Source organism: Anopheles nili, chromosome 2 (assembly GCF_943737925.1).
Source record: "Anopheles nili chromosome 2, idAnoNiliSN_F5_01, whole genome shotgun sequence".
NCBI lineage: Eukaryota > Metazoa > Arthropoda > Insecta > Diptera > Culicidae > Anopheles > Anopheles nili.
This window is the reverse complement of record NC_071291.1, coordinates 38,563,763-38,577,333: the sequence shown is the minus strand read 5'-3', so window position 1 is coordinate 38,577,333 and position 13,571 is coordinate 38,563,763. Positions and strand designations below refer to the sequence as shown.

Genomic DNA, 13,571 nt, shown 5'->3' with positions numbered 1-13,571 from the left:
AACGGGTTTTGCGCTTCGAGCGAATCCTGACCGATGGATCAGGCCGGCTTGATTTGCCTAATCGCCCCGAGCTCATCGTTTGATTGATGGAGCATTCCGTCAGCTTTCATCACACCGTTTCAAGTGATCACCGTGACCGTCGTGCCGGTACGCACCAACGTCAAGGTCAACGGCGTGTTGTCGTTGATTTTTTGCGCATCCCTACCACCCACAAGAAAAAAAGTGTTGGTTGAGTTTCAAGTGACCCCGCCACCGGAAGAGAAGCGACGAGCTTTGTGCTTTTCTTTTTTGTTGGCTTCCTTTTTTCCTTCTTTTCGGGTGTTTACCTGTAAACAGAGCAATCGCCCCATGACGTCAGTGGTGCCGAAAAATAATTCCAAACCGGTAGATAAACATATCACATGCCGTTGCCTGTCGAAGTACGCTTTATGGCCCTCGAGTTTGATGTTTGAACGGTACGAGAATGCTTAAGGCGCCTCGTATGTGTGTGTGTGTGTGGGGGGGGTTGCTTCTGGTAGGTTCTTCCGCGGACAAAATCGCATCCACGAGGAGGGCGAACCATTGTTCAAGGCCAACCCCCGGATACGCGGATGATTATATCGTTTTTGCCCCCTTCTCATGCCAGAGAGGCGTTGTGTAATCCGAACTGGAGGGAAGATGTGATGTTGGTTGCATTAACACCCTCCGATCGGAATGGGAACGTAAAGCGGCTGATCTTTGAACGATCGCGATCGTCGCTGGATCATTATGCTAATGCTGGTGGAGGGAGAAAAGCGCCCTAGCTAAGGGTTAAGACCAGTGTTGTTTGTAAATCGTCTGTTGCCCTATGCAGCCAGCTAAAGATTAGCGATAAAGCCGATTGAAGGAGGTCGATTAAGTAGCAATAATGTCTGCACATTGCTTCGATCGCAAAAGGTGTATGTCGATGTCAATGTTTCGCACAATATTCAATACAGCGTCTACAAAAAAATTGATTCAATAGCGTAGAAGAACGTGTGAAGCTTAATTGCACACATTATGATCAACGTGTACGGATTATTCTTTATATAAATCCTCAGATGACTGTGCACTTGCATTCAAACATGATCTCTCATTTTTTTATACGCCATTATCGAGACAGCGTTTAAAGGTTAGAAAACGGCTTTTCATGCGCATGATCGTTGTGCATGCACTCCGCCAAACCGCACTGCATCGACCCTTTCGTCCATCTACGCCGTTGTTAGGGGCCCTTTTTTTCCGCCACCGTCATCCCTATTGCTCAACCCAAAACGACACGGAAGGAGCTGGAAATGGTGTCATTCGCTTCCTCGTCACGCCACGACGAAGCAAAAAACTGTCCCCAAGCCCACCGAGCTCACGGAGTCCACCTCCACCTAGGAATCAGGCCGGAATGTGACGTACCGTACGTGGCTGGGGGGAAGGCCGGTGGCCATCCGGTGGAATCCAGAATCCACCCTAGCCCTACCTTCCCCGGAATACATTATTTCACCCTTCGATCACTTGCGATCGCGATCGTGCACGCGCTCGGGCAGAACATCCTATCGCCATCCGGCCTGTCTCGTTCACCTACACCAGCCTGGTAGCAACCCCTTAAATGCCCATCCCCTCAGCTGGTGCCCCCGCAAGAGATGCCCCTACCAACGAATGAAAGAGCTGAGCGGGTGGCACGAACGCACGATCACGGCGTCGCGGTTGTCTCTCTCCGACTCCGGCTGCCCTTGCCGTGGTATATAAAACTTATGCTGCCGATTGCCACATCCCGCAGTCGGTCGCTGAAATTCTCACCATTCCGTTTCGGGCGGTTCATTTGCAAAAACGTCACCGTCTCGATCGCACGCGAACAGCGCTGTGATCTTGAGCGCGCGCGCGTTCGCTAGCCTTCCAACGATCCTTGCGGTGGTGAAGTGGTGAAGTTTTTTTTTCATAACGTTTTTTCCTGTACGTGCTGGCATTCGGTGGGATTTACGCGCAAGTGCATCTAGTGCGTCGGTGATCGTCAACCTGCGTCACCTGGAGCCAGCTGGGATTTGTGTGTGTGTTTTTCCTGTCGAGTGACTTCAACGCAAACAAGCGACGAACTCCCTTGCGCGATCGCTAAACGTTGATCCGGGTGTCCCGGGTGGGTTATTGCGCGAGTGCCACTGCGCGTCGGTATTTTAGGTAGCTCAAAAGAACGTCCGAAACCAGTCCTTCTGCCGTTGCCAACACGTTCCAGCCTGTAAGGTAAGCACCTCCCAAACAGACGATCCTTCCCAGGGAATGGGACTCACCATCGTTTGGCCGTTTTGCGCTGTGGTCACCGTGGTTCGATCGCGTGTATGTGTGCTCGTTACTTTTCTCCACTTCGACCCCGTTAGATGGCGGGGCCACTCGCAAACCCCCTGAGAGGCCCGCGGTGCATCGTGTGGAGGGTGCGCGCGTGCACCGTGCACCTGTTTCGGTGCGTTCCAAGGCGAACCGGTGCAAAAAAGAAAAACTTTTCGCGTTCCACCACGGCGTTTGATCGATCCGCGGTCGGTTTACCGTACGGTGCGTTTTCGAAACCCCCTCTGCGGTTGCCGTAGATAAAAGTAATCAGCGTGTGTATGTGTGTGCCGGGGACGCCTAGACCGAGCCGACCGCGCGTTGTTTTGGGGTTGCACAATCCATCTCGCGGGGAACGAAAGGTTGCTCGGTGGAGGCGCGAGGTGTTTTGTGCAACGGAGGAGAGCTTCGAAATAGGATGCCACTCGCCAGGTGGAGCCTTCCGGAAGGGATTCGAAACGTTTCCAAAAAATGCACGCATCCAATGAAACCGTTAGCTCGAGTTCGATCGACGAATCAACGTCATCGACGGAAGAATGCACAATCAGCCAGTCCGGTCGGTTTGGTAGGAAAACTTTGAATGACCCGCTTCAACCCCCGGTGGGTTGCCTCATCACCCGTGGGGTGAGCGAACATTTTGCCCGCAGCGGGCGCGTTTATTTTCGCCACATTTCCCTGGCGGAAACTCGGAAGGTCAGCTACACCGAGAGCGCCAGCACGAGATTGCAAACATCTTCTCCCCCATTTCGGGGGCTGGCTAACTGCCGGAGGATGGTAGGGCTCACTGGAGTGGCGATCCACCCCAAAATGGAAACCCCACCCTTTAGCTCGTGGATAAAAACCACCATAAGACACACACGCACACACACAAATATCCCTCCCCACAGTAGCTCACGGGAACGCCAATCCCACCGACATAATCCGAACCCGAGAGCCGGTTTAGCTGATTCCGACCTTCTCAACCGGGCTGTCGACAGGCCTTTCCACCCCCCCCCCCCGTCTTTCCTCCCCCTACCAACCCCACCCCTTTCTCTCATTCCTCCAGCGTTCCATCCTAGCGTCCTTCTCAGTGGAGTATTTCGTGAAGTATCCGAAAAAAAGGCCCCACCTATGGGTGGTGAGGCTGCAATCATGTTCCACTCCATGTAAGTGTGTATTTGTGCGTGCGTGTGTGTGTGCTGTGTTTTCCCCACCGATCGCAACCCGGCGCATCGATGGTGAGGAATTCAAGATTCAAGATCACCCGGCGACACCGAAAAACTGCATTTTCAAGGTTCCCGAACTTACAAAAACAAAAGCGCCCCCCGTCCCCGTCCCCGTCCCCTTTTCCCACCCTTCACTCTCACCTCCCTCCTACCACCCCTCCCGGGGTGAGTGGAATGCACATGCAGCCGTGTGAGGAGCGCTGCACCAGCGGAGATGCAGCACGCGATCGCAGCCACGTGCTGGTGGAGTGATGCAACGCCACATCGGTGGAGTGGAAAGGGCTTCACGGGATGGGGTGCTGATAAAACGGGTGGTGGAAGGGGGGGGCGGGGGGGGGGGGCACCGGACGGAGGGAGGCTACTTTTCCAAGGCTAAACCCACCCGGTGGGGCTTTTCTTTTCCACTCACCGGCCGAATTCCACCACGAGCCGTTCGGACCCAGGATCACCGAAATCGAGCCTCCCGGTGGTGGGAGGGAGGGAAGAGCGTCCCCTCCCGTAAACCGGTTGCCGGAGGGTGCTTTTGGAAAGGTACCAACCCGCTGGCTCCCGTCACTCGGTGGCGCCATTTTTGCTAAGCTCATCTACTTTCATCCATCCGCTCGGAAGACAGCGCGCTTGGGACGTCAAGAATCGACGCAGACAGATAGAGAAGATCACACCTTCTGAGAAGTGACACCACACCAACCCATAGTACTGGGCAAACGGAATGAAAGGACGAAGCTTCTGCCGAAACAGGCCCTCTCCGAACCGGGTGCATCAGAATCGGGCTGCCGGTTGGCATTCGGCTCACCTTGACGGATGGTATTAAGTTCTGTCACCGCTCACGGTGTGGCGCTGCTGTTTCTCTCTCTCTCTCTCTCTCTCTCTTCTCTTGCCCAGCAACCGTTCTGATGTAATCCACCCCACTCGGTTCTGTAGCCGGTCCCGCTCCTTTCGGTTTCGTCAGCAGGCGCGTATCGATTTCTAGCGCGTCAGCGATGGCACACCACCAGAAAGGGGTGAACCTTGAAAAGTACATGACTTCAACATCCGCCAAGCGACGAACCCCAACGCTCGGGGACCCCTTCGCGGGTGCCACCGCAGCATCCCTCGACGACGTCGGGGGGGGGGGGGGGGGGGGGGGTTGCATGCGAGCGAGCGAAGGAGAAAAGAAGCTCGAAAAAAAAAATAGTGACAGAAACGACCGCCACCACTCGATCTCGATGGTGTAATGGTGGTTTTGCAAAACCGTCGGGGTTTTGTTTATCTGCTCGCCGCGCAACCGATGATGAGGCAAGAGTCCTGTGGAAATCTCGTGATAGTCGCTCGATCGAAGCAGAGCGGGCGGAGGGAGGCCCCCACGGTTGGGGCACAGTTGTTTCTGCAGTTCTGAGTGCCAGCGTTGAATTGGACGCGTTAAACGCGCGGTTGGAAGTGGCTTATGTACGGTGGGAAACGTCATGTTGTGGTTTACTGATGCTCCATCAAAGCAACCGGGGTGGAAATTTGAAATGGAATTTGAGATTATCCCGTTTATGGGAGAGTGGGAAAATTCATCGAATTAACTCCTTCTGACTGAGATCATTCGTTACTCGTCAACTTACAAAAGCGAACACCTCCGTGCCATTCTCGCGCTGTTAGATCAGATCCAGTGAGAGGCTTTTTAGTTGCATAAAATTGATTTGCTAATAGAAAATAATACGGTCTCGTAAACAACACCACAGTTGAAAGGTGCAACGGTTCACGCGCTCGCTTAATTACGATCCACGACAAGAAAGTAGCTTCTCGATCGGGATGTAATTATTCGTTCAATGTCAGGCGTCAGGCGCGTAAATCACCACCCCCGACCAGCAGGATGGTCGGCCCTTTAGAACACCGAGGGCCCATGCAGCTGATCGCTATCTAGAATGCACCGGTGCAGCTGTGAATGCACCGGTTGGTTGGGTCAACCTTGCGAGGGCACAAGAACTCGCTGGCTAATTATCCGCCCTCTCCACGACCGGTGTGGCACCGTTTGGGAATGGCGTTTGGCAGAAGAAGAAGAAGAGAGAGAGAGAGAGAGAGAGAAAAAAAAAACAAAAACCCGCACACGGTCAACCTGCGGAACCTTTGATTAGTGTTTCAGCTCGCGTCGCTTTTCTTCAAGGGTCTAAGGAGCCAATTAGGAGGCGTGAGTTTAAAAATAAAACACCAACCAAAGGACACACAAACAGGTGGTTCGATTTCGCGATCGAGCAGGTCGGTGTTTGCAATTAACCACACCGTGGAACAGCGACCCCGAAACCGACCGACCGGGGACGTTCTGCACACACACACGCGCGTCCCCAGGTCGACTAATAGCGACCTCTAACGAGCGGCTCATGATGATGGGCTAACGATCGGGCACAATCAACCGTTACAGAACGTTGTGGTATCTCCTCCGCCATTGACCCTCCGTGATTAGGGCTGTTGACTTCTTGTGTCAGAGGTGGCTGGACCTTTGGAAAGGGAGAAGGGAAAACGCCACCGGAAGGGCAGCTCTCAATGACCGATCGGTACCGTGTAATGGGGGAAAAATTGCAACAACCAGTGGGTGAGTTGTAATTGTTCTGGCCGTCCTCCTAACTGACTGACCATTAGAAATAGATGAAAGCCACCGTAACCTCGGAAGAGGAGGCCGATGCGATCGTCATTAGTAGTAGCTAGCACATTAGGGAGTGGAAAATTACCCGGCTCGTGAGGTTCTGAGCCTCTTATACGCTTGTCACGTTACCGACGCTCACACACGGGTGGTTCTTCTTCATCTCCTCAGATCACAAAATGCATCACTTCAACGCACTGTGGCTTTCGGTGGCATTGGTGGCTTTCCACGCGACTGTCGGAGCTGTCGATCTGCGTAAGTCGAAGTAACTGCTCGTGGGTGTGCCTCTCAAAAACTCACGTCTTTATTCGTCCTTTTCAGCGGAATATCTGCACGTTTGTCACCGCGAGGACCCTAAGCTGACGGAGTGCATGAAGGAATCGATCGAGACGCTTCGGCCGTATTTGGCTCGTGGAATCCCCGAACTTGACATTCCCTCGATCGATCCGATCCACCTAGGGGACCTGATCGTGGCCGAAAGTGTGCCTGGCCAGGGCGTTAGCATTTCGGCGAAGGACATTAAGGCGTATGGACCGTCGAACTTCAAGCTAAAGAAGCTCAAGTAAGTACAAGGGGCTGTCTGAATCGGACCGATCTGTGTCGTTTGTATTCCAGGATCAGGATATACCATTTAGTTTATCTCATTTTTCTAATCATCCACAGTGTCGTGGAGTATGGTAAGATTTATTCGTTCGAGCTGGAGTTGCCCCACCTCTACGTCGAAGGTCGATACGTTGTGGACGGTCGAATTCTACTGCTTCCTGTGAAGGGTTCGGGCAAATTTACCGGAAACTTCAGTAAGTAGAGCGGTGTGGCATGAAATGCCAGAAAGGATTTGTAAGGATGAAACTGATATATACTTTTTTCTTCCCTGCACCAGCTCAAGGCATCGGCAGTGTGCGTATTAAGGGCGATCGGAAGCGCATCAACGGTAAGGATCACCTGTCGCTTGCCAAACTCGACATCAAGATCCGGGTGTCTGATGGTCGCGTGAAGCTGGAGAACCTGTTTGGAGGTGATCGAGTGCTAGGTAAATGATAACGAGCGACTCTGTGACCATGGTGCCGGTACTCAACAACTCCACTTTTCGGCTTTTCTGCAGGTGAGATCATCAACGAGACCATCAACCAGAACTTCAACCTGCTCAGCACCGAGCTGATCCCGCTGATCGAGAAAGCCCTGCAGCGGATATTCAAACGGACGGGCAACAAAATCCTTGAGCGTTTCCCCGAGGAGGTTCTCTTCCCGTGAGCCAAGCAGGGGGAACTCGAACGTTGGGCCAAACATTATTTGTGATTAGCTATCGCTTAAGTGGTGTACCGTGTAGATTTTTATTTGCGCCATTTGCCGTTGGTTTGATTTTGTTTTGTTGTGTTTGCATTCTACCATCTCTCGTTATAATTTTCTCTATTACCGTATGTGTCTAGGGCGTTGCAGAACGCGTCGTGCCAGACACCAAAACGGTCGCACTTTCACATGAACTGTATATAGTAAGCTTAGTCAAAATCGGATACTACTTGGATCAAAGTGACACGTGGCAATTGTGACAATGGTTATAATAAAGAAAACTCTCTGAATTTTATGATCCAATATTCATGCTGTATTATGCTCTCAATAGCCATCATATCACAAGTTGCTTGATTAAATGATTACAAATCGCACAAGAGATACGCTGTTATGCTTAATTCAAATATAAATGATGAAGCATGACACGACAATTTCAAGGTCAAGCGTTGTTTAGATGCTAGTGAGGTACAATTGTTGTCCTGTATACAAATCACATGGTTATGCATGTTTGAAATTAGATTACAAAAACATAAAAAAACCGCTAAAAGCTTCGTAATTCACGACTAATCACGCGGACTGCTGGTTGAATGAAATATTTCAAAAGTTGTATCAGCCTGAAGTTATGCAATGATACTGCAGTCCATTTACATCAGCCCAGGCTGAACTAATATTTAAAACATGTCATTTCATTAACGCTATCCCGTAATGTGTAAAGGACAACATCACATGGATAGAAATTTTTTACAAAACCTCATTCAACCTTGTTGGCTACATTTTAAACGAATGTTACAAAATAAGTACACCTTGTATTGGAATGCTGGATGCTTCGGCAAAGTTCTCTACTATCTGCGACTCATCTTTTGCAAACATTGCAGTAGCTATATTTACGAAGCGCCTTGCAAAAACTTCTCGCATGCCATTAGATTGCGGCATGTGTAATCATTGACGGTGCGAAAAAAAAGATTCATTTTATTTACAAGATCGATTACAATTCGTTACCACAACACGAAATGTTTGATCAACAGCCCGCAGCCTGCGGTACCCACCTACCATTCCGGGCGGCTAACTCTTTTGCGTTCTGCGATCGCGTCGTCCAAGCGTGCAATATTATAGACAACATTTCCTATACACACCCTCTTCTTTCTTTCTCTCTTTCTCTCGCTCTGTCTCTTTCACCTTCAACGTTTCTTTCGGCGAATTTGAATGAGTTTTCTAAAGGCAAAAAAAATCAAACATCATAACGCGTGACATAACGTAACACACCGAGCCAGACACAATTATGCCGCTGGACGACTTTAGCACCTCATGCGGAACCCCAACTGGTGACGCGAACGCATGTTCTTGCAGTACGTGAATCGGGTCGGTTGGAGTGAGCAAAAAAAATCCCCTCACAAGTAACAAATTGATTTTGCAATCCGACACCGTACCGAACCGGGACGGCAACGCCAATCGCAAATAAACGGTTCATTAATTGATTAATATCGGCAAGTTAACACCCGGCTCGTGGCATCAGCTGGGCTACTGAACCCACTCACAAATGTATGTTCAATTCACGTGCGCAGAGAGAAAAAAAAACAGGAAACAAAAACTCAACTGCCTTCACCAGCGTAGTGAACGCATCGTTACATCATTTGTTGCTGATCCCACTCGGAGTAATTGAATCATCGTTTCGTGACGTTTTCGCCAACATTCGCGGTAAAAATCACAAAAACAAAACGCTTAAAACCTACCTAATGAGCCCAAACACACATTAATCGAGCTTCGGCTGGCCAGCTAAAGCGTTGTAAAATAAACACCAGCAAAGGTGCCGGCGCGAGCATAATGTTTCCGATTTATTCATGAGCTTTTTTTTTCCGCGCCAGCCGCATAACCCCGACGGTTAATGATCGCGATCGCGAGCCAACATCGCAGAGTCAACCGACGCCGGATTGAATGATGGTCAGTAGGTGAATCTACACAGATCTCGGAGGCACTCGGGGGCGAACGAGCTGGCGAGATGACGAGGAGATGATGAAATTATGCAACACCCACAAGCCAGCCGGCTCGAACCGGCCTAGCACCATCGCGAGAAGGCATCGCTCACTTATCAACCGGACCCCGGCACGTTTCGTAAGCACTTATCGGTCATTATCGGTCCGCGGTTCGCCAGGAACCAGGTGCGATCGGGAACCATTTTCCCGCTTTCCAGAGAAAGTTCACCCACGGGGTGTCGATGGCCGCAACGACGATGGTTAGCTCTCTCTCTCTCTCTCTCGCTCACTCGATCGTCTGCTTTGTTACAGCATACGAGCATCGATCGCGGGTCGAACTCGCGCCTTTAGGTCACCGTGATGCGAAGCTTTCCGTGGCGCTTGGCAGCGGGAGTAAAATAAATCACGAACCCATCCGAAACGGTGAGCAGGAAGCGCGAGACCTCGAGCAGACAGAACCGTTTCGAGCTCGTACGAAGACGCTCACCATCGGCTTGTTGCGTGTTTTGTGGCGCACGGCACCAAACGCGGCACCGAAAAGTGCGGCCAAAAAGTGTACGGATTTGGAGGTTTATTTGCCACCACGAGGAAGTGGATTATTATCAACACGTTGCACAACCCCTCGCTGGAGCCTTGTATGGGGTTGGGTGGTGCTTACGGCTAATTACGGCGCACGCCACCGATGTAATAGAGGTGCATTGAACGCAAGAGCGTGCCCATGTTAGTGGCTGGGGTGCCAAAATGGGACGAGGTGTGCACATTTTTTAAAACCCTTCTTTTTTAAACGAAAGGTGTTAAACGATACTTCATTTCCGAAACGAATGCTTCTAATTTTATGATCCACGGGCTGTAATAATGAGGCGGAAGCGAATTGAACCACTTTTGCTGGAAGGTCATTTGAGTATCGGTGTCAATAGCGCCTCATTTTCGCTCATATATCGCAATCCAGTGGGAGCTACTTTTACTCTCCCCATTCCAGGTCTCTGAAAAGTGAAAAAACGGCGTGAAAAATCCACAATACCCAGGACGACAACGAAGGTAGGCCGCACGAGGTGAAATAGAGAATGTGAAATTCCTTCAGTGAAAGAGCAAGAGAGAGAGAGAGAGCGAGAGTCATGCTGGTGCACAACGATGGTGCATTAAAACAATCACCAATGACGGCAGGATAGCTAGGGGTTTGGGACCCCACCGCCATCGGAATGACGCCCCTCTCTACACAAGCGCACCAAACCGATGGATGGCCGCGTGGACGAAGTGGGCGCCTCGTTGTCCATTAAGCGCACAACCCTCGACCACAACGGACGCCTGTCTGTGATCGCCAAAGTGATCGTGCCCGTGATCGTACCAACCAATTTGCCGTTCCGTTCTGAGACGTTTCTCGCTTGCCGGTGCGTTGAAGTCTTTCGTTGAAATATTTCGTTGCAAAATCGCCGTGCTCTCAGTGTTGCGGTTTTTTTTTACATTCTTTTTCGAACGTCATCTGTTCAGTTCGCGTGTTTGTGATTCGGCGTCCATCGTGATCGTTAGCTGCTGGTTCGGAACTTGTGCTCGTTTGCATCGTGGGTGCTGCAAGGTGCGTTTTGCGCAAGCACACGCCACCGGTACGCCACGACGGTGTACGAAAAGTCGGAAAACCGGCACTAACCGGCGTAGTGGCGCAATCGTGCAGCGATCGCGTAGGCCGATTAATTCTAACCAGCATCGTGCGCGTCTAGGGACCGCCCTGGCAGGACCACCACCGCGTTCGGGTTTTCATTTTTTTTTGTTTTGAACGTGGTGTAACTTTTGCGAAACACACTGACTGACGAGTCCCCCCATAGTCGACACAAAAAGGAACCACATCCTCCGGTGGGGCCACAGTTTAACCAAACCAGTGACACCGTGCAGAGTGCATTGCACCTGTGGCAATTGACAGGGGCTTCGGTTCAGCGACAGGTTCTGCGTTGTGATGGAACGTTCTGGAGGTGCACAGGTCGATTCCGGTCGAGGCCGGTCACCGTGGTTGACACGGCGCAGGCCCAATATGGTCATCGGTGTGGTGGCTTGGGTCGCCGCGATCGGTTTGCTGTTGCCGATTGTTTTTCACCCGATCGAGGCGAAGGAAATCGCCATCAGAAATAAGGACATGCCGCAGTTCAAAACAAAACGTGAGTAGCCAGCAGACTTCTATAGCATGCGGTTGTTAATTTGGGCTCAGCATCATCAGATCGCTGGTATTATATAATGATCAATAGCCATAGCTAGCGTCCGGTCTTCAGGCTACAAAACCAATAGGCATTTCCTTGCCACTTGTCGGTCGGGGCACATATTTTAGGCTAATTTTCATTGCCCTCAGTCTACTGCACAAATTAGCAGTGTTAATTAATTACCACTAGAAGGAAATGCATGTGATAATTTCTCTGAAAGGCATCTAACCGTCCGTGCGAAGCAGGATTCATGTTTAATTAAACCGTTCCCCACCATGATGCCGTAACACTGGCTCCTGCAAAGCGTCCTCTCGATGCCACCAGATCAAGCAGACGGCAGCACAAACGACACCATACCTCGCAGTACGTGCAGGCAGTTCGGTTATCCTTCACCGCACGAGCGTACATCGTGGCAAGTGGTGGTTGCGTCATCTGCACGCCACCTGCACGCTGCATACCGAGCGTATTTTTGCATCGAATCAGCACCACCAGGAGCCACCCGGTGTGTAGCGTGCCGCGAATACGACCCACCGGAATGACCGTATCGGGAGGGCGTACGGGCGCTCACCGGCCCCAAGATTTATCGGTCAGTAAGTCAGGCGTCGGACTCGAGGAGAAAGCCCGACCACCGTTACCGATGGAAAGTAAAAACGAAACGGGCCGCGAATCCTGACGTAACGAGGCGCGCGTTATGTGTTATGGGGTTTGTTTTGGTTTTGAACTTCAAAGTTTCTTTTAACCACGCGAAATTGCATCACGTTCGCTGGTAGAAGATGTCGCGCTAGCATAACGTCAAGGAGCAGTTGTGCTTGGTTTGATCGGTTTTTCTCTCCATTTTCCCACAGCTGAGTGGTTGCGAGTTTGCAAGCGAGCGAACCCCAACGAGGACGATTGCTTCCGGAAGCTGTTCGAGGGCACGTTCCCTTACATCGCGAAGGGTAAGTGTGCGCCTCCATTGAAGCGCAAAGGCAACGTTAAACAGTCAACCATCTTTCACTCCCTCATTCTGCAGGAATTCCCGAGATCGGTGTGCAACCGTTCGACCCGTTGCGGATAGAATCGATCCAGGTGTCGCGTGGTTCCGGTGGATTGACGCTTAGCGGTGGCTTCAAGAAGCTGAGCATTAAAGGACCCTCGAATACGACCGTCCGTCGGGCGTTCCTCGATTTCGACAAGCAAGCGCTCAGCTTCGAGCTGGAGATTCCAAAGTTGCGCATCGATGCCAGCTACAATCTCAAGGGTAACGTACTGCTGCTGCCGCTGGTTGGTGATGGGGATGTCACGATGACGCTCAAGAACGTGAAGACGACGGTTGTGACCAAGTTTTCCGTGCGTCCGCTACCGGAGGTAAGTTTGCGACGGCTCGCCCATTCTCACCCAAGCGCTGATGGCTGATACACCGTTTCCCTGCTGAAAATTTACAGGATGCCATTTTTATTGAGGAAATGAAAGTGACCTTCCACGTCGGTGGAATGCGCATTCATCTGGACAACCTGTTCCAAGGGAATCAAGTGCTTGGGGCCTCGCTGAACCTGTTCCTCAATCAGAACGCGAACGAAGTCATCGCCGAGCTGCGGTCGGATCTTGAGCACGGGCTGGCCGACATCTTCACCGGGCTCTGGAACGAGCTGTTTAACAAGCTGCCGCTGAAGCTGTGGATCGCCTGAGCACCGGGAAGTGCGATGGTTTGATGCCTTGGCGACGTGTAAATAGTAGATTGATAATAGCTGATAATATCGGACGCTGCAGGCGGTGCTGGGGTTCTTCGCTGATCGGGAGGGATCCGCACGAGAAACACGTTCAAATTATAGTGATGTTAGTGTAGGGATTGCACACGACATAGTATCCATTGTCCCAAGTGCTGTACATATGAGGAGAGGAAATAAATTAACAACGGAACGTTGTTCGTTTGCTGTTCGTTGCAGGTGATGAGTATAATACAACGCATAAGAATATTGATACTAGCAATATAGTGTATTGATGTATGAGGCTAGGTAAAAATATAAAATTACGCTTT

General features: G+C 51.0%; 1 protein-coding gene across 1 annotated transcript; it reads left to right on the top strand.

Annotated features, from left to right (window-relative positions):
• The first annotated feature begins 1,907 nt into the window (after positions 1-1,907).
• Positions 1,908-13,571, top strand: LOC128722676 (uncharacterized). The gene is made up of 10 exons (XM_053816356.1): positions 1,908-2,223; positions 6,283-6,366; positions 6,433-6,673; positions 6,775-6,908; positions 6,992-7,141; positions 7,214-7,358; positions 11,304-11,515; positions 12,400-12,492; positions 12,567-12,901; positions 12,979-13,571. Exons 2-10 carry the CDS (start codon positions 6,291-6,293, stop codon positions 13,219-13,221), a joined length of 1,629 nt encoding a protein of 542 aa, XP_053672331.1. The 5' UTR covers positions 1,908-2,223; positions 6,283-6,290; the 3' UTR covers positions 13,222-13,571.